The sequence below is a fragment of the Eriocheir sinensis genome, chromosome 41 (assembly GCF_024679095.1).
Source record: "Eriocheir sinensis breed Jianghai 21 chromosome 41, ASM2467909v1, whole genome shotgun sequence".
Classification (NCBI taxonomy): Eukaryota; Metazoa; Arthropoda; class Malacostraca; order Decapoda; family Varunidae; genus Eriocheir; species Eriocheir sinensis.
The window spans coordinates 4,559,510-4,579,608 of NC_066549.1; the positions used below are offsets into that span (position 1 = coordinate 4,559,510).

At 46.0% G+C, this 20,099-nt stretch overlaps 1 protein-coding gene across 5 annotated transcripts in view; it reads left to right on the plus strand.

Moving 5' to 3' along the window:
• Positions 1 to 20,099, plus strand: part of LOC127009518 (hemicentin-2-like) — a 124,827-nt gene that overhangs the window by 66,329 nt on the left and 38,399 nt on the right. For 3 of the 5 annotated variants that reach the window (XM_050882634.1, XM_050882635.1, XM_050882636.1), the window contains 2 exons: positions 13,638 to 13,715; positions 13,872 to 14,640. In XM_050882634.1, the coding sequence (XP_050738591.1) occupies positions 14,451 to 14,640 (190 nt within the window). In that variant the 5' untranslated portion in view covers positions 13,638 to 13,715; positions 13,872 to 14,450. The remainder of the gene's footprint in view (positions 1 to 13,637; positions 13,716 to 13,871; positions 14,641 to 20,099) is intronic. The other 2 variants (XM_050882637.1, XM_050882638.1) reach the window with 1 other exon arrangement.

Sequence of the window (20,099 nt, forward strand, 5' to 3'; positions counted from 1 at the left end):
TACCTAGGAATGGTGACCAGGATTGAGCAGCACCGTGCCAACACACTACACCGCAGCCCTTAAAATACATGCTACCCAGCTATCAAGGACTTGCTGGTATACACAAAAGGGCAGCAGCTTAACGTATACATTGTGGATAACGTGATAATCCTGGCGGTATGTGTGTGTGCTTAGGATGTTCATTAACCTTTCCGGGTAAAAACCTCGGGCTTTCTCATGAAATTAGTGGTCTGCTGCTCGCCCGCACGCTGTTATTTGAGGCCACTGTTGTCTGTTACGGGCGACCTGCACGCCTTAGCCCGAAGAGTTGTGAGGTCCGTGATTATAGCAGCCCCTGAGCAGCTCTTAGTGTAAGGGGGGAGGGGGGATGGCCAGAGGAGCTCCTTCAGTGTTCACTTTACCTTCAAAATGTGCGTTACTCGAGGTGCTTCCTACGTTTATTGCAATATGCTGTACTTTCATGCTTTATCAGATAATCCTTATAATTTATTCCTTTTTTATATCACTGTAAACACACAAAACTGTGTGTCAAATGTGTACCTCAACAGCACAGCAAAGAATGCCTGGTGTCTATCGGACCTTCCAACACTTCCCTCTATAACCCACGTAAAGAGTGGACAGGTTGAGTACATCTGCACCGATGCCGCTCGAGACTCGTGGCCCTGACAGCAGCGACAATACTCGGGATATACAGGAGAGGAGAGAGGAATTCTCGGCGGATCTGAGGGCTAAGGCTTTGAGGAGTTTCGGGAAGCTTTGAAGGCTACTATCACACCTGACTTTACCAACACGTCCGTACCTAAGCTCTCCGTTCAAATCGTCTGGCTGCCGCACAAATGCTTCTCAGACAGATGTCAAGGACACTGCAGGCGAGCACTGATTTGGCGTGGTGTCAACAGAGGGATCACTCACTAAAGCCAACAACAGGGCCAATATCATAGTTGGCACTGTCAACAGCGAGGACTTTCTCGGATCCTGGAGGCGGCTTAAGACTTGTTGATCCTCGAGGCTCCAGGATCTCAAGGCAGCGTTTACACTTTGGGAAAACGCTGGAAGGAGAAATGTCTATACAAAGTCACGATGCAACAATAAATATATGAGGTATTACATTCAAACAGTCGATTATTAAATGTCACATATTTTCTACGCTGTTCTACTTAAAAAAGTTTAGACATCCACAGGGAGAGCATGTCGTGTGTCAAAGGAAGACAATCGCTGCTCATTGTCTCCTCCCCTCACGACCATTTCCTGGGCTATCCGACCCACCCCTGCCACCACCACGACCACCACCACCAACAATGCCTCTTTGTAGTCCAAGATAATTACTGCTCTATTCCCTCGTCCTCGTTCTATTCCTCCCCCTCCTCCCTCTCCTCTTCCTCTTCCTCCTCCTCCTCCTCCTCGGGCCTGCCCCAGGAATCCCTTTTTACGAACGAGCGCATGACAAACACACCTTTACAGTCACACCTCAAATTAATCCCGCCTGACTAAGCTCACTCACACACGGAGGAGCGGCGTGCGTGTGTGCCGCGGCCCGTGTTTTGTCCTCATTACGCCGCGACGGGAAGGAGGAGGGAGATGCCGCAGGTCAGGGATGGAGGGAGGGAAGGACACATGAGAGTAATTACGTGAATGTGTCTCAGAGGTTTGTTTCCTGCCTCTTGCTATTATAATATTACTATATCATTTTGGGGTCATAAGTGAAATGTCTTGGGATCGAAAATCTTATAAAGTTTGTCAGAAAATTAAAATGGCGATGCGTGAGGTTATATAATTTAAAGCAATAATAATATAAAAAAAAAACTTGTATAATATTTGTGATGCTTAAATAAAAGTTCTCGTGTATTTCTTAAAAAGCGTTTGATTCAATAGTTCCTGGAGATTATTACAATCGAATTTGTGTATATACTTGTGGACAAATCTTTGACGGAACGAAATAAAATAAATTCGCTACCATAATGTTTTCAATGATAAGACGAACTCGTGCGTCATGGCAGTGTGATAAACGCCAGGTGCGGGGGCGGCCGATGAAGACAGAGAACTCGAAGCATAAATAAACATGGAATCCACACACAAAAATAAAGAACCAAATAACTCGGAGGAAAGGTGTAGAAAATAGTTTCATATCACGTTTCTTGGCATTCTGACGTCAAGGATGTTGTGAACGCGTAGGAAAAATGAATTTCTTATTATACTTGTTTTTAATATTTATGCGAAAATAATATATACATGTAGCATAAGTAACATTTCGGGCCCCGCCAATGTAGCGCAGCAGGTGACAAAAGCCGAAGCATAATCAACCGGCAGCGACGTGGATGGTTTCTGTTGACTGGGGAGTGACGGACTTCCAAGAAAGACCTATAGAGTCGTCCGGGACACCTGGATATCATGGCGCACGTAAACACGATGGTGAAAATACCGTTTCTTTCGTCACCGCCGCTACGTACAAGGCTTCATTTTCATCGACAACCTTTGATGATGGTTCCCTCACGTTGATCAAGCTCCGTTATAAAAGATTGTTGTTGAGTAGCTCCAAGCACCGCCAGAACATCAATCAAGATACAGAGAGGGGACCAGGTAGCTACACGAGGGTGGGATGCTGGGTCTTCTCACGTAATTGACTGTTCTTTCGACCACCTCTTCGGATTCTTTACAGGAGCAGCGAGATAGTTTTTATTGTTGTTTCGGTTTTTTTTCCCTTGTACTGTCTCCTTTGCTGTAAAAAAAAAAGTGTCTCTTCCTGCGCATGACGTCAGTACGAAGCCGGACAGAGGGTATGATTTAGAAAGTGAGGTTAGTCGCTCAAGCTCTGCCTACCTACACGTGCCCCAAACTGCTCTCTCTATTCTCTGCACTTCCTTTTATGCAGAGATATACGTTTTCTTTTTCCTCCCCCTTCCTCCGATATCTGCTGACGTTAATCAATCTCCGTGGGCTTGAGGTGCTGCAGCTACCTGGTTTCCCTCTCTGTATCTTGGAATTAACCAGGTCAAAGACGCCATACAAGACTCTTTTTACAGGTATACCTATATATACCGCCTCTCTGTTTTGTTCTCTTCCTTATACCAGTACATTAACATTCAAGGTAAAAGTGTAAGCAAGAATTCCTACGCTGTGTGGCTAGGATGGCCTACACTAGATAAATAGCTAAATTGATAATAAGTAAACTTCACCTGAGCCAGACAGACACGACCAGTCTAAGAATACACGACGACAGACCTGGCTTCCGGCATAGCAGAAAGGCTGACACATTCTCCCCCCCCCTCTCCCCTGATTGGCGGGCAGCATAAAGTATATTAGATTATGGCCACAAAGACACAAGCTTTATGATACGACAAATTAATGATACGACAAAAACTGTTCCATATCTTAACTATAAAAGAATAATTCGTCATAATAAACTCCGTGATGGCAATACAGATCGAGTTAGAACCGCCCAAAATGAACGCCGTGGTTGAGGTCCTGACAGTGAACCGAAGACTCCTACTAACACGAAACGAAACTTGTGATAATAAAACAAGTAAAGTTTTTCTTCTTCTTTTTTATAGCCTTGTCTAGCATTCAACGGAATATACTGATGAAAAAGGGAGATCATTCGGCAGTGTGCTGAGAATTCAAAAGGGTCATTTTGGGGGACACTAAAACGAGAGGATAACTCTTTAGGGTGCTGGGACGAAAGACGTAAACTTCGATACTTGTGTCTTATTCCTGTGTCTCGGTCCATTCATCAATATGGAACGTTCGATTTAACTAAACTAACTGGACCCTTGTAATTCGCAACATGCTATGCACTATGCTATTCCTAAACACTAACAATATAAACTTTTGCACACGACAGACAGATACGCTGCACAGCTGCACCAAGACCACAATTATAACATGTTTTGCACGCGACTGACGGAGAACCTTCCCCGTTAAAAGTTACCAACATGGTCACAATAAAAATGCTGCTCTACACTAATTTTTAATAACAATTCTACGAAGTGAGCCTCGCTTACTGCCCCTGCGAGCAGTCACCCGCGTAGGCGCTAAGGCAGGGGAGTGTGTCGTCATGTTGTTGCAGCTCTATACCGAATGCCTAGTGCAGATATTATGATATGAAACCTACACCTTGGGAACACACAATCAAACAATGCTAGAAAGATGAGGCTTGCCACAAGACGCTCACTAAGATGATAAAAGGAACAGTTGAGAGCGCGGATATGCCGCTTGGGTGGTTCATTTCTGCCCTCAGTCTCTTTGACGACTAAAACTGACGACGGAGAACAGGAGGGACGCGGGGCCTAGGCAGTCCCATGTTCCGAACGTGTGACGAGATTTAGCTTGACCTCCGACTCTTCTCAGACTTTTTTCAGTAATCCTTAACTGCTGCTTTGTCTGTTGTCAAGCAAGAAAACACTCAAAGCAAAACTTGTAAGCCTCACCAGAATCATCCAAGGGCATCAACATCGCTTGCCTGGGACAAGGGGAAAGCAAAGGGCCGGTGGTCCGGGCGCCGCGAGGACGTACGGCTGCTGAGGGAACAACTTACTTGGCGCGTCGGCTAAATTGATTCCGCCTGACAGGATTCTATAACAAGCATCAAACTACATGTCTCAATTGTTAACACAAGTTAACAAGAGTGTGTGTGTGTGTGTGTCTGTGTGTCTGGGGGGGGGCAAGCACAATAACACGCCAGTCTGCACCCAACACACACACACACACACACACACACACACACACACACACACACACACACACACACACACGGTAATTTTACAAGCACGCAACAAGTAGAACTAATGAAAAATATACGGTCTATTTTCACTGATGCTTCATAAATTGTGAGGCGGCACACCTACCCGGCTTAATATTTCCGTTATTAAAAACGCACCAGGCAAAGTATTGAAAACAAAACGGCAGCAGACAGACGCACTCCGCCATTACAGCACACCAAAACCCCGTCCGCCCCCCGCCGCCTCGGCCACTATCGTCCCCAGGCACAGAGGCACACGTCGCGGGAAGCCGGGCCGCCAGATGCACTCGGGGACGGGGACTTCAAAACCTGAGCTTGGCAGGGGATGAGGGGGGGGGGAAAGGGGAGGAAGGACACTGGAAAACTGCAATAAGAAAATGAATATAACTTCTATTACTACCCAAAATTGACCTCTCCTTTGGCTACTTTTTACTTTTTACTTTTGTGGGAGCGGCGAGTAGAGGACTTTTTTTTTGTAATGTTTTTGTTGCCCTTGAGCCGCATCCTTTGATGTAAAAAAAACTACTACTACTACCACTAATAATAATAATAATAATAATAATAATAATAATAATAATAATAATAATAATAATAATTTTACTATTACTACTACTACTACTACTACTATGATACTCCTGCTGCTGCTGTTGCTAATTCTACCTATTGTATTGAATTGTATTGGTATTACTACAACAGTTAATACCGTGATATTGACGCTCACTGATAGCATCGTCCTCATGAGCGCCAATAACAACAGCAGCAACAACAATAACAACTAAAACAATGACACTCACGCAATGAAGCGCCCTGGTCTGCTTACTCCAACGCTTCACCATCACCCATAAGTTGACGCATCCATGGAAGCGACGATAATTTACTGCCCCGCCCATTATAATATCCATTTTTTACTCTTACGTGTGGTTCATTAAGTATCTGCTCCATCTCACGATCGTTTATTTAAGAGCAATATCATGTCTAAGGTTAACCCGAAGTATATTGTTTCGCACCGACATGCTTAACTAAGTAAGTAGCGGGCTTTTTGTTCATATTGTTTTGTTTTTTTACGCCCTTGCACTGTCTCCGCTGCTGTAAAAAAAATTATATCAAAGGAGGAAAAGCTGTGTGTCTCCACTTGATTTTAGGGTCAATATCAAGTCTAATGGCACGGCTTAATGCGTTTCGAATTTTAATTAGGGTGTATAATGTTGATATGCACAGCTGTTTATGTCTCCACTTGAATTAAAGTAACATCATATCTAAGGCAAAGCAATATGTCACTTCTTGGGACAAAGGTAACACCATGTATGACGGATTCTCGTAACATGTCTCACCTTAAGATAATAAGCAACACCCTTCAAGTCGCATTAACGTATATATTTCAAATTGAGTCGGGAAGCAAAATCAAATGTAATCCGCTACCGTCAATGTCTCACTACTCTGTCCTGGCATACTTGCACTAAACGCCTCTGCTTCAAGCCAACCAGCACCACGTTAGGCGTCGGGAGGATTCTCAAACTTTTAACTCCACAGGCGACATGCTCAGGATTCCGAGAGCGGTGTGGCAGTTCCAATTACAAGACTCGTAACTCTCGTGGCTCAGAAGTGGGATTGGCAGACTATTTGAGTGACCGACTGATTAACAGACTGGCTGACTTAAACTAGTTGACCTACTTACTTGCTGGCTAACTGACTGACTGACTTCCTAGCTTCCTGACTAAATACTTGATTGATTGATTGCCTGAGTGACATTACTGATAGGATGGATGTGTATAAGTGAGAGTGACGGATTGACTGAATGAACGAATTAGTGAATGATTAATCGACCAATAAACTAAATAACAAACTATCTGACTGAATGAATGAATAAGTGACTGACTGCCTGAGTAAGTAACTGACGGACTGACTGACTGAGTAACTAACTTCATAATAACTAACAATTTACCTGACTAACTGACTGACTGACTGACTGACCGACCATCCACCACCCAGACCCTCGCCGTAATGAGGAGCAGCCAAGACCCGTGACGGTGATGCAAGAGGCGTCCATCACAGCGACTCCCCGTCCGTCCCTTCCCTCACCTTCATCTTCCCGCCTCTCCGTCTTCCCACGACGCTCATAAAGTGCTAATTCCCGTCCCCGCTCCCAGCCCAATGATTTCCTTAATATTATGCAGATGTGACGGAGACTCTTGGCTAAGTAACGAATGAGTGTTTATAAGGAATATTACCTCGTTTTTGAAGGCCACTCAATTGATCAATCTCTCTCTCTCTCTCTCTCTCTCTCTCTCTCTCTCTCTCTCTCTCTCTCTCTCTCTCTCTCTCTCTCTCTCTCTCTCTCTCTCTCTGTGGGTTGGTGTGAAGAAGGGGTAGAGAGGAGAGGACACGAGATGACTGCAGTGAAGAAGAGAGAAAAGGACTGGAAAGGAGAGAAGAGAAAGGGAAGGAAAGGGAGGAGGAGAGGATATACGACCACCGGAACAGGAAGGAAGGAAGGGGAAGAGAAGTAAAGAGAGAGAGAGAGAGAGAGAGAGAGAGAGAGAGAGAGAGAGAGAGAGAGAGAGAGAGAGAGAGAGAGAAAGAGAGAGAGAGAGAGAGAGGAAGCAGGAACCGTGGCTTTCAAACACATGGAAGGAGGAGGAGGAGGAGGTGTGGAGTGTTAGCTGTTAGAAGGAAAGAGAAAAACAAACATGAAAGGCAAAATAGAAAGAAAACAACCTCAGTTTCCTTTCCTCCCCTTGCACACTTTTTTGCTCTCTCTCTCTCTCTCTCTCTCTCTCTCTCTCTCTCTCTCTCTCTCTCTCTCTCTCTCTCTCTCTCTCTCTCTCTCTCTCTCTCTCTCTCTCTCTCTCTCTCTCTCTCTCTCTCTCTCTCTCGCCTCTCTTCCCCGTGTCTTCTCTCTCCCTCTCTCGCTTCCTCCTCTTTCCTCTCCTCCTCTGTTCCCCGTCTTCTCTCTTCCCTTATCTTTTCTTCTCTCCGCCCCTTATCTTTCTCCTCCTTGGTCCCAGAGCGATATGAGGAAATTACTGAGACGAGCAACTTTTACGGAATGGTATTAAAACGCGTTTGGGAAGGAAGATAAACACGGCAAACAAAAGGAGGATGGAAGCGGAGGCGAGGCGAAAAGAATAGGAGAAGGTAGTGTGGGGTGGGGTGTGACTCGGTACATTAATATATACAAAAAAACATTGATATTCCAATACAACTTTTGCTTTAGGGTTCCTTCTCTCTGTCTCTATGTAAGTTTTTTTTTTTATGGGAAAGTCTGTAGCGTGCCTGATTGTCTAGCTTGTATGTTTGTATGTATGTGTGTATGTGTGTTTTCATATATATTGTCTGTCTGTCTGTCTGTCTGTCTGTATCTCTCTCTCTCTCTCTCTCTCTCTCTCTCTCTCTCTCTCTCTCTCTCTCTCTCTCTCTCTCTCTCTCTCTCTCTCTCTCTCTCTCTCTCTCTCCACGCTCAAAACATCCTCGCCTTCTTCCTTGACTGAAATTTACTTCCCTTTCCCTTCCTTCCCTTCCTCCATTCTCCTTCCCTTCCTCTCCTCTTCAGTTACCTTTAAAGTAAGTGCGGAAGGAGGAGAAAAGCTCAAGAAACGGAGGCTTAAGATAATGAAAGGAGGGTTTGTGGTCATGGGGGGGAGAGAGAGAGAGAGAGAGAGAGAGAGAGAGAGAGAGAGAGAGAGAGAGAGAGAGAGAGAGAGAGAGAGAGAGAGAGAGAGAGAGAGAGAGAGAGAGAGAGAGAGAGAGAGAGAGAGAGAGAGAGAGAGAGTGAGTGTGTGACCGCATGAGTGAGTGACCACATGAGTGAGTGACCGAGTGAGTGAGTGATCAATTGAGTGAAGAGACAGACAGACAGGCAGACAGCTGGACATAGAGACACAAAGACACAGAAATCAAGCCAGACAAAGACAAAACAGACAGACTGACAGAGAAGTTAACACACAGACACAAACACAGACATTGAAACCAAGCCAGGCAAAAAAAAAAAACAGACACAGAAACAAACAGACATTTTTTTGAGGGAGATCGGGCACACTCAAGGAAAACACTTAAAGAGATGTGTTGAGTCTCCGTTTTGTGTGTTTATGTTTCTAAGCGGAGCGAGATGTCAAACAGGATATTTTCTCGAGGGACAATTTCTTTATAGAAGTAGGTCGGTTAAGTTGCCACCAATATCAAAAGAAGGAGGAGGAGGAGGGGGAGGGGGAGGAGGAGGAGGAAGAGGAAACATGGAAACATGGAAACATGGACTAGCAGGCAGCAGAAAGCCTGTTGGCTCATTACTAGGCTGCCTGCGTTCAGTGATTCAATCAATCCGTTTGCCATAGGAGTGGCTTGCAGGGAAGGATTAAAGCACTTGTGTATCTACTCTTGGGAGCGTTCAGTTCACTCCCGATGCAGCAAAGTGGCGATCAATGCGTTTCTTGAAGGAGTTGATGGTCTCTGCGCTAACCACTTCAGCAGGAAGGCTGTTCCAGTGGCGAACAACTCTGTTCGAGAAATAACTCCTGCCGATGTCGGTATTGCATCGCCTTGCTTGAATTGTTTTTCCGTTGTTTCTTGTTCTCAGGTTGGTTTGTAGCGTGAAGAGTTTGGAGTGATCAACGTTGCTGAGCTTGTTCAGGTACTTAAAGACTTGTATCATGTCTCCCCGCAGGCGTCTCTTTTCCAACGTGAAGAGGTTGAGTCGCTCGAGTCGCTCTTCATAGGGCTTCGTCCTCAGTGATGGTATCATCTTCGTGGCGCGGCGCTGTACTCTCTCAAGTAATTCAATGTCTTTCCTGTAATTAGGAGACCAGAATTGCACGGCGTAATCCAGGTGGGGCCTTACCAGCGAATTGTACAAGGATAACATAACTCCCGGCGTCTTGTATTCGAAGTTCCTCGATATGAACCCAAGCATTGTATTGGCTTTCTTACAGGCGGACTTGCAGTGTTTTATTTGTTTCAAGTCACTGCTGATGGTGACCCCGAGGTCTCTTTCCTCTTGTACAACATGTAGTGGTTCGCCACCCATGTGGTATGTGTGGTTGCTGTTTCTGGATCCGATATGCATTACTTTACATTTGGCAGTGTTGAAGGACATCTGCCATTTTTCTGACCACCGAGTGATCTGGTCCAGGTCTCTCTGGATAATTTCGCAGTCTGCCGTTGTGAGGGCCTTCCCACCCACCTTTGTGTCGTCGGCAAATTTTGAAAGATTGGATTTCAATCCTAGTTCTAGGTCGTTGATATATATGATGAAAAGTATGGGTCCCAGCACTGACCCCTGTGGCACTCCACTTGTGACCGGGAGCCACTCGGAGGCCTGTCCGTTGAGTACAACTCGTTGTTTTCTTCCAGTGAGCCAGTCTTTGATCCACGCTGTCAGATTGCAGCCTAATCCCGCCGACTTGAGTTTCTTGAGGAGTCTTTCGTGTGGCACTTTGTCAAAGGCTTTCTGAAAGTCTAGATATATAACATCGCTGGGGATATGATTATCCCAGTTTTCATAGATACCTTGGAAGAAGTCCAATAAATTGGTTAAGCATGAGCGCTTGTTCCTGAAACCGTGCTGAGCATCGGAAATGATGTTGTTGTCTTCAAGGAACCTAACGAGTTTGTCTCTGATGATCTTCTCGAGGATTTTTCCCGCCACAGAGGTCAGGCTGATTGGTCTGTAGTTTAGGGCCACACTTTTGTCTCCCTTTTTGTAGATCGGAGTTACATTCGCTTGTTTCCAGTCTTTTGGGACTTTGTTTTGTTGTAGTGACAGATTGTAGATGGTGGTGAGTGGCTTGAGGATTTGCTGCTTGAGTTCCTTGAGCAGCCTGGGTGACAAGTCGTCGGGTCCGGTGGACTTGTTTGTCTCGAGTTTGTCTAGGTACTTTTCACATCCCGTTCGTCGATTGTGCCAATTTCTATGGGAGTGATTCCCATCGGTGGGGTAGGGCTCTCGGGTACGGACTGGGTATTCTCGACCGTGAACACAGACGCGAAGTTTCTGTTTAGGATTTCGACCATTTGTCTACTGTCCTGTGTTAGTACGTCACTTTCATCTTTTAGGGGACCGATATTGGTTTTTGTCTTCTTTTTGGTTCTTATATACGTGAAGAACTTTTTCGGGTTGGACATGGCTTCGCGTGCAATTTGCTTTTCATAGTCGCGTTTACGCTGGCGAATGAGTGTTCTGCAAGCTCTGAGGCTTTGATGGTATTGTTCGCGGGCCTCGTCAGTGCCGTTTTCTTTGAGCGAGTTGTATTTTCTCTTCTTTAAATTAATCGCCCGTCGAACCTGGGTAGTCATCCATGGTGGGCTTGTGGCATTATTTGTTCTCCTTGTCTTCATGGGAACAGTTGTTCTCTCTACCTCCAGGAGTTTGTTCTTGAAGCCATTCCACGCTCCGTCCACAGGAGTGTAGGTCATGTGTTCCCAAGTTGTCTGGGTTAGCAGCTCACGAGCGAAATTAAAATTGGCTCTTTTGTAGTCTGGAATCTTGGACGTGTTTTCGGTGAGTTCATGGTCTGTTCTGATATTTAGGCGGATTAGGTGATGGTCGCAACCATCCAGCTTTTCGCCGACTTGACATTCACGTGTGAGATCTGAATCACTCACGAGTACTAGGTCTAATATGTTATTTTCCCTCGTCGGTTGGGTAACAATCTGAGTAAGAAAAGTGTCTTCTAACATTTCGACCAATCTGTTACCCTCCCGATCTCCAATCATCGTGGTCCAGTCAATGTTGGCACAGTTAAAGTCCCCGATAATGACTGATTGTTTGTTTTGCGTTACGGTGTGGATTTCTTCGTACAGCGCTTCGTCGTCCGCTTCTTGTTGCTTTGGAAGTCTGTAAACGGTTCCAATCGTTATTTTGTTGTGCTTGCTAGTCTCCAGCTCAACATATACTGTGTCATATTTCTCTGAGTCCCTTTTGGTTACTTCCACGGCAGGGTATTTGTTCTTGACGTAACAGATAACACCTCCTCCTTTCTTGTGAAGTCTGTTTTTGTAGAAGCTCTCGTAGCCTGGAATTGAGAATTCGGTCATTAGGTGGTCAGAGGTGGCCCACGTTTCGGTGATGGCAATCACGTCCGGACTTTCTACGTCAACGTAGGCAAGTAACTCATCCCGTTTGGGTATTAAGCTCCGCGCGTTGGTGTATAGGACAGAAATGTCCTTCTTGACTTCAGTGCTTCGAGGCACAGTAGTCCGGTGTCTGCGTGTGTTTTCTGTTGGGGGCGTTGGTGTATGATGGGCGGGCTCTACTGGTTGGTTGTTTACGATACTTTGGTGCCCCTCCCGCGCTCGGAGTTTTTTGAGTACAAAAGTACTTCCTCGTTCAGCAGCCTACCAAGCCGTGCTGAGCCAATCGCATTGAGGTGAAGACCGTCAGGACGGAAAAGGTCGGGGTTGTCAAAGAAATGATCCCACACAGTTGCGAACGAAACTTCCTCGTCCTGACAGAGGTGCTTCAGTCTGTTGTTGATGTTTGACGCCTTTCTGTGGAAGCCTGTGAAGGCGTTGATTCTCGGAAGAATCCCGGAGACAATGATGTGGAGGAAGAGGAGCAGGAGGAGGAGGAGAAGGAGGAGGAGGAGGAGGAGGAGGAGGAGGAGGAAAGATACAAATTTGTTGGTAGTAGTAGTAGTAGTAGTAGTAGTAGTAGTAGTAGTAGTAGTGGACGGCCCCAGTACAAGTCACTTAAGTTTCAACGTTGATTGGACAGCATGTGGGTAATATTCCACCACTCAGCGATGGTTGAAAATTGTTAGATGCTTTCGGCGGGACTCGAACCCATGCCCTCTGGATCACCACGTCCGCGTGCTGACTACCCGGCCATCGCCTCCCAAAATGAACTTTATAATGAGTATGTTCATTACACTGAATAAACTGTCACATTAATTACTTGCACTACACACATATTTTGTTTCCTGTCACAGACCACTACATCGCCCCGACAGACACACAGCTTACACACAACATCCGTCCACTAACTTTTATCTTTATTCCGGGCATAATGAAGGCATGATGCGCCATTCTTTAAGCCTCATTATTCCACACGCCACGCTATCACGAGATACACACTACAACCATCAACGAACCTTCATCTTTTTCCCGGCACGAGAGACATGATGCGTCCTTCTTTCACTTTTCACACTTGACAATTCACGTCTTCATCCACCGCACAAAGAGGAGCTATACACTACTTGCATATTTTAACTTTTCATCCCTTTCCCGGGCATGACGCAGGCACGAGTCCCGGCAGACCACAGACAACACACGCGGCTCGTTAAAACTAACCACCGCCGGAAAGTTATGCACCGACTCTTTCACATAAAAAAGGACGCACCTCAATTAGCGGAAACGCAGACACTGTAACATAGCATCCAATTTACGCTGAAAATAAAAGGCAGCAATAAAAGTGATCTGAATAATCCAGTAGATTCTTTATTTGGATATAAAGAAAAGGTTACTGCTATTATTTTTACTTCTACTACCACCACTACTACTACTACTACTACTACTACTACTACTACTACACTATCTGAAATCCATACACGCTATCCTGCAAACGTATACATATCCAAGTTTGCCTCTATGTATGAATATCTGTAGCCAGTTACGAGTTTAGCGACCAAGCGTAACGACAGCAAGCCTTCACACCCGCGCCCCGCCACTGTGCAAAGATTTCCATGGGGACACACCGCTTGCAGCCCCTCACGCCCCCCCCCCCCCCCAACACCCACCCACTACTAGCATTCAGCCATGATCAGCGGCAAGTCACCGCCAGCACAGTTTCCTTGACAAGCGCTACATGGAAAGAGGAGGAGGGACAGTAGGGGAGCAGGGGGACCCCATTTCCATAATCCCGTAACTTCTATAATGTGATAAAATCTTAACGCAATGTCCCTTTCTTTTCCAGAACGAGTCTACGAATTTGTGGCCAACGTCGTCGCCCCAGCAAGCCCGGCGGTTGGCCCTGAACACTGCAAGGAAAATTGTCAGTTTGTGGACGTCGGTGTGGGAGCGTGTGTGTGTGATGGTGTGTGACCGATGGCGTGTGCGTGTTGGTGTGTGTGCGATGGTGTGTGCGTGATGGTGTGGGAGCCATGGTGTGTGTGCGATAGTGTATGAACGTCATTTCTTTTTCTTTCAGGGAAATTCCTCTCTATATGTAAACAAACGGCCTCCCCGCATCCCCGTGAGCCGACGCAATCGAGGCGGGACATGAGGAGCATTGTGTGTCCGTGTGTGCCATGAATGATGAAGGAGATGTAGTGATGTGACCACGGATATGCTGGACAGAACAATAGAATCTTCAACGAAAATACGTTTTCCAAACAAAGTGAAGTCCACTGACAATTCAACACTCACAAAAAAAACTATACATTGAAAGAAAGAAGATATACAACGGCAGTGAATGAACCTATATATTGAAAATAAAACTCAGTAACTAGAAAGTTGTGTGTCAAACTAAATATAAATCACACCAAATGGAGCTCAACAAGACTTAAACCTGAGACTCATACTTGACCACGCATAATCACTGTCCACCTGCAGGCAGCAAGGGCGTCTACTCCCTCTGAACCTGCAGCGGGGAGGTGGAGGTGGTGGTGGGGGAGGCAGTGGTAAAAACGCAACACACACTGACCAGCCTCACCACAGCAAGGGTTCAGGTATGTAGGCATTCAGCGGCCTCCTGCAGCCCTCCACCGGCAGTCGAGAATGGTGGAAGATGAGGGAGTTATCAGGAGAGCCGAGAGGACGAGGAGGACAGGACGGACGGGCGGCCACCTCCTCAGCCTCACCCACACCCTCCCCACGCCACCCTCAGCAGCCCCGCCCCGCTCCACCGTCGCCGCCTAGCCACACCAGACATGGGTCCACGGTGGCAACAGTGGTGTTCTTCACGTTGTTCTGTGCAGGTTAGTGAAGGCGAGGTTGGGGTGTCACGGCAGCGAGTCAACCAAACAGTAATTAAGGCTCGAGAGCTAGTGCCTCAGCGCAACACACACACACACACACACACACACACACACACACACACACACACACACACACACACACACACACACACGGACACACACACACATTCGCATATTTCAAAACTACGTTAATGTAAGTCTCTCCTATATCATGACACAAACAGGTAATCACAAAACAAACAACTAAAACCACTGTAGTAAACCTGAGCCTACATTATGTCTCGGGTTAAGACGGCAGTGCATACAATGGCAAATCGTTGCTGCAATACTATGAGCCTGTAATATCCAAACACACTGAACAGTAGCTCCCCTTAATAGCAGTCCAGCGGTCGCGTAACCAGCACGAGTCGGCCGTTTGTTTCACGTTGTTATAGGCATTGCTGGGGAGACAAACCAGGCCGGCAAACAGGCTCACACTTGGCACATTTGCACTGCACTAATATGTGATGCAGCCTCTCCTCACTGGTGTCCAAGGCTCGGGCGTTCAATTCGCTGGAGACCGAGCACTATTTGCAGGCGACTTTGACTAGTTTATCACTGTTGGTATTACTATTATCATTTTTATCATTAGTAGTAGTAGTAGTAGTAGTAGTAGCAGTAGTAATATCAATATTTTCATAAATATACTATTACCTCTATTATTATTATTATTATTATTATTATTATTATTATTATTATTATTATTATTATTATTATTATTATTATTATTTATATATATGAGAGAGAGAGAGAGAGAGAGAGAGAGAGAGAGAGAGAGAGAGAGAGAGAGAGAGAGAGAGAGAGAGAGAGAGAGAGAGAGAGAGAGAGAGAGAGAGAGAGAGAGAGAGAGAGAGAGAGAGAGAGAGACCAAAAGCAAAAACTGAAGAAAAACAAGCATTCACAACAGGAGCCGGACACCGACGACAACAACACCGAAATGTTTAAGACTCGCGCAGAAAAAGTGAGGGTCCGAGGCCTAGAGACTGACCTTGGCAAGCACCACTGAAATTTAAAGACGAGAAGGAGGAGGAAATGAGGAGGAGGAAAGGAAGAGGAGTAGGAGGAAAGAAGGAGTAGGAGGAAAGAAGGAGGAGGAGGAAAGGAGGAGGAGGAGGAGGAGGAGGAAAGAAGGAGGAGGAGGAAAGAAGGAGGAGGAGGAAAGGAGGAGGAGGAGGAAAGAAGGAGGAAAGAAGGAGGAGGGAGGCAGAAAATGGGGAGAGGAGGCGGAAAATGAGGAGGTGGAGCTCTCTCTCTCTCTCTCTCTCTCTCTCTCTCTCTCTCTCTCTCTCTCTCTCTCTCTCGTACCCAAACAATCTGGGACTGAGAAACAAAAGAATTTGAGGAGAAAATACTAACTCACTGAACTCAATTAAACCGAACCAAATATTCTATCGTCCGTGTGTGTGTGTGTGTGTGTGTGTGTGTGTGTGTGTGTGTGTGTGTGTGTGTGTGTGTGTGTGTGTGTGTGTGTGTGTGTGTGTGTGTGTGTGTGTGTGTGTGTGTAAAATTACCCACGTCCTGATCATTTGCTGGACTAGTAATCGCCAGAAAGTACCCTCCCGGAGAGCTTTGGAAGTCTATGGGTACTGCTGGGATATCACAAGCCAGCCAGCCCCCCCCTAATCCATCATATAGAAAGGGGCGACAGTAACGAGTCCTTGTCAGTGGAAAAACCTTTCGGTCTGAGCGACGCTAGACCTTTTTCCAATTTACCAAGGGAGCGATGTGTGTGCATGAGAAACAAAAGAATTTGAGGAGAAAATACTCACTCACTGAACTCAATTAAACCGAACCAAATATTCTATCGTCTGTGTGTGTGTGTGTGTGTGTGTGTGTGTGTGTGTGTGTGTGTGTGTGTCAGAGTGCCTACGGAAATGTTCGTTTCTTATAAAAGTAAGTAAGGGTGTCTTTACTCCATTACAAGTTAATCTTACTTTCCATTGAATTAGTCAGAGTATTTCAGATCATTAATCTGTTACGTAACTGTAGCATTAAAGATGTACTTTGCTAAATAGATTTACATAACGTTTATAGCAGAGAGTGAATAAGAACCAACTCGCACACACATGTATCAATGTATCATGCTGCACCGAGTCAGTCAAAATTAATAATGTCTCACACCGAACAAACCTACGTGTCTTGAATACTGAATATAAGCCATGATATTCTCATTTTAGCTAAGGTTAACATGATTTGAACTCACATAGTCAGAAGCCTTTCGAAAGAAAAGCATAAACGCGCGCTAAAAAACAGATTTGAAAATCCTTTCGTATCTTTTTCAGTCTTCTTTGTAGAAACAGCATGAGGCTGGCAGGTGCTTTTCTCTGTTGTTTTGTTTAAGCTCTTGGTCTGCATCCTCTTACTATGAATACAAAAATGTGTGTTCGAGGAAAACGCTGCGGGAGAACGCAACGTACAGCAACATTATAATAAAGTAGACGCTACTTGTGGGGTGTCCGTCACGGTAACGAGGCGCCGCCACCCACGACCTTCCTCCACACAACACACACATAAAGGGCGGGCCTGTAATTGACAGCGTGAAGGTATTCTGGGGCAGCGGCTGTAAGTGACACACACTCACACACACACACACACACACACACACACACACACACACACACACACACACACACACACACACACATCTTGACTTTTTTTGTGTGTATGGAATGTTGAGCAAATTTTCACCATTTGTCAAAGAAAACAATCTAAAACATGCACCATCCTCTCTGCATCTCGTTCATTTTCTGTTCAGTCGTTTAAGGTGAGCAACGTTGTCTGGGTGCCTGTGCATTCCGCCGTTCATCACTTATATGAACATTTCTCACAGCCCTTCAGAAAACATACACGCACAAAGGCCCGGCGCAGTTATTGATGTTCGACAGCTTCTGAAACATGAAGTGACAACACTTTGTTGCCCTTCGCCTTCCATGGAACACATAACTCCTGAAACAACTACATTAATGTTTCCAACACCAAAACCAGCTCGTGTGATCCTGAGAGCAAAATCTGCACCGCACTGCGTGGCTCTGCAGCATCAACAAATTCAGAAATTTCATCTCGAGACGAAAGAAATCCACATTTTTGTCCCCAAAAAAGTCAGTCTGTTTCCTCTCCTGGATCAAAGGATTGTTCGCTCCTCTGAATACAGTCGAGTCAGGCTTTTCTTTCACACGTCGGACCATCCCCAGCAGAGAGAGGGGAGACGCCTCGTTAGGAAGCCATGCCTGGCACCTGACCAGCAAGTTTGGTCACGATCAGAAAAATGGGCGCGTCGTTATAACAGCTGTTATAGACCGTGTTTTACAGGTTACAATAATATAAAACTGGTCTGTTCAAAAGGAATAGAAACAAAAATGCACCGGGAGACATTTTTTACAGATCATTGTAATGAAAGCAAATAGTGTATTCCACGGGAACAAAACCCAAAACTGCACAGTGAAAAAATATCAGTATGGGCGATGTTTGTCAGTTTGCAAAGCCTCGTGCTGCACACGACTGAAAAGAGCTTGCATGGTGATCCGAAACGTGTTAATTCCCGAAAGCGCCCTCAAATGTGTATCCATAAAGGGTGGGGGTGCAGAGCGCTCTCTACAACGCGGCTTCTGCCTCGACAGTTTTGAAAATCCACTGACAAGGAATTTATGGAGAAAAGAATCACGAGCATTTCATTTGCCTATAGAATACATGTGGAAGCGAAACGTGTGTGTGTGTGTGTGTGTGTGTGTGTGTGTGTGTGTGTGTGTGTGTGTGTGTGTGTGTGTGTAAACCATGACTATCGACTACATACAAGAGCTTACTGAACACGGTCTGATTTACGGAAGCCCGTGGTCCTTGAATATGTGCAATCACCCCCTACAAAACAAGACGCCAAACCCTTCCTCTGTACACTAAGCCACCCGGTGTAAGAAGCTTAAGGAACACTAAGCCCCTGTACCCACGTCTCTGAAGGGGCGAAGCGATAACCTTTGGAGATTAAACCAGCAAAAAAACCTCCCTGCGAGTTAAGACTTGTATACCGTGCTGAGAGGATGCCTGAATCGTGAACCTTTATTAACCTTTCCTTCTATAATCCACTTCACTACTAAGCATCTTCCTCTCATCTCGCGAGGAATCCGGGAGGGATAAACGAAAGAAAGAAGCTGTGAGAGGAGGAAGATGAAAAAAGGAGCGAACATAAAGGAGATGAGGCCGAGGGGAAGCGGCAAACAAGGGGTATGGACGATAAGGGAGGGGAAGAGGCGGAGGCGGAAACTGATGAAGGTAAATGAAAGTGAAGAGGAGATGAGACCGACCCTGTGGCGATGAGCCGAGAGGGGAGCGAGGAGATGAGGGGAAGAACAAAGGGGAAGATGAGAGAGAGAGAGAGAGAGAGAGAGAGAGAGAGAGAGAGAGAGAGAGAGAGAGAGAGAGAGAGAGAGAGAGAGAGAGAGAGAGAGAGAGAGAGAGAGAGAGAGAGAGAGAGAGAGAGAAACGAAAACTGAGAAACAAAGACCAAAACAGAGAAAGACACGCCGGAGGGGAAAAAGACAGAGGTATATGGAAAGTAATCTTCAAAAACAAAGAAACACAATTTACCGAGGAAAATAGAGATGATACAGGTGAGGAAAACAACACAAAGGGATATTCTCAGGAGGACGGCGGCAGCGATAACAAAGAGGCGGGGCAATCGTACGAACACATGCACGGAGGGAAACGCAAACATGCAGGCCGACGGAGCGCTCAAGGACACGCCGCCAGACAAAAGGGCACACCGGCGGGACAGCGGCTCCGTGATATTTCCAACAATAGCCTTGGAACGTGTTTACACCGTCGCCAGTAACCGTGTTTCCCCTGGCACAATGACTGGATACCGGACTGACTGACTGGATGGAAGGTCGAATGGACGATAGATGGATGGATGGCTGACTAAATGGATGAAAGAAAGAACGATGGGAAGCTGGCTGGCGGACTGACTGACTGACTGACTGGATGGAAGATTGAATGGACGATAGTTGGCTGGCTGGCTGACTAAAATGGATGAATGAGAGAACGATGGAAAACTGGCTGGCTGGCTGACTAGATGGCTGACTGGATGGAAGGTTGAATGGACGATAGATGGCTGGCTGGCTGGCTGACTAAATGGATGAATGAGAGAACGATGGAAAGCTGGCTGGCTGGCTGGCTAACTGGATGGCTGACTGAATAGATGAAAGAGAGGACGATAGATGACTGGCTTGCTGACTGTCTGGATGAAAAGGCGGTATTTGGCTGGCTGGCTGGATAGCTGGATTGATGGATGAGTAGCTGATGACTGACTGGTTGACTGTCTGGCTAGATGGATGGATGAATGAATGAGGACGGTAGATGGCATAGATGGATGGATGTCTGGTCTCCGCTTCCTCTCATCCACCCTTGTGCGTGGCCGCATGGAAAACACA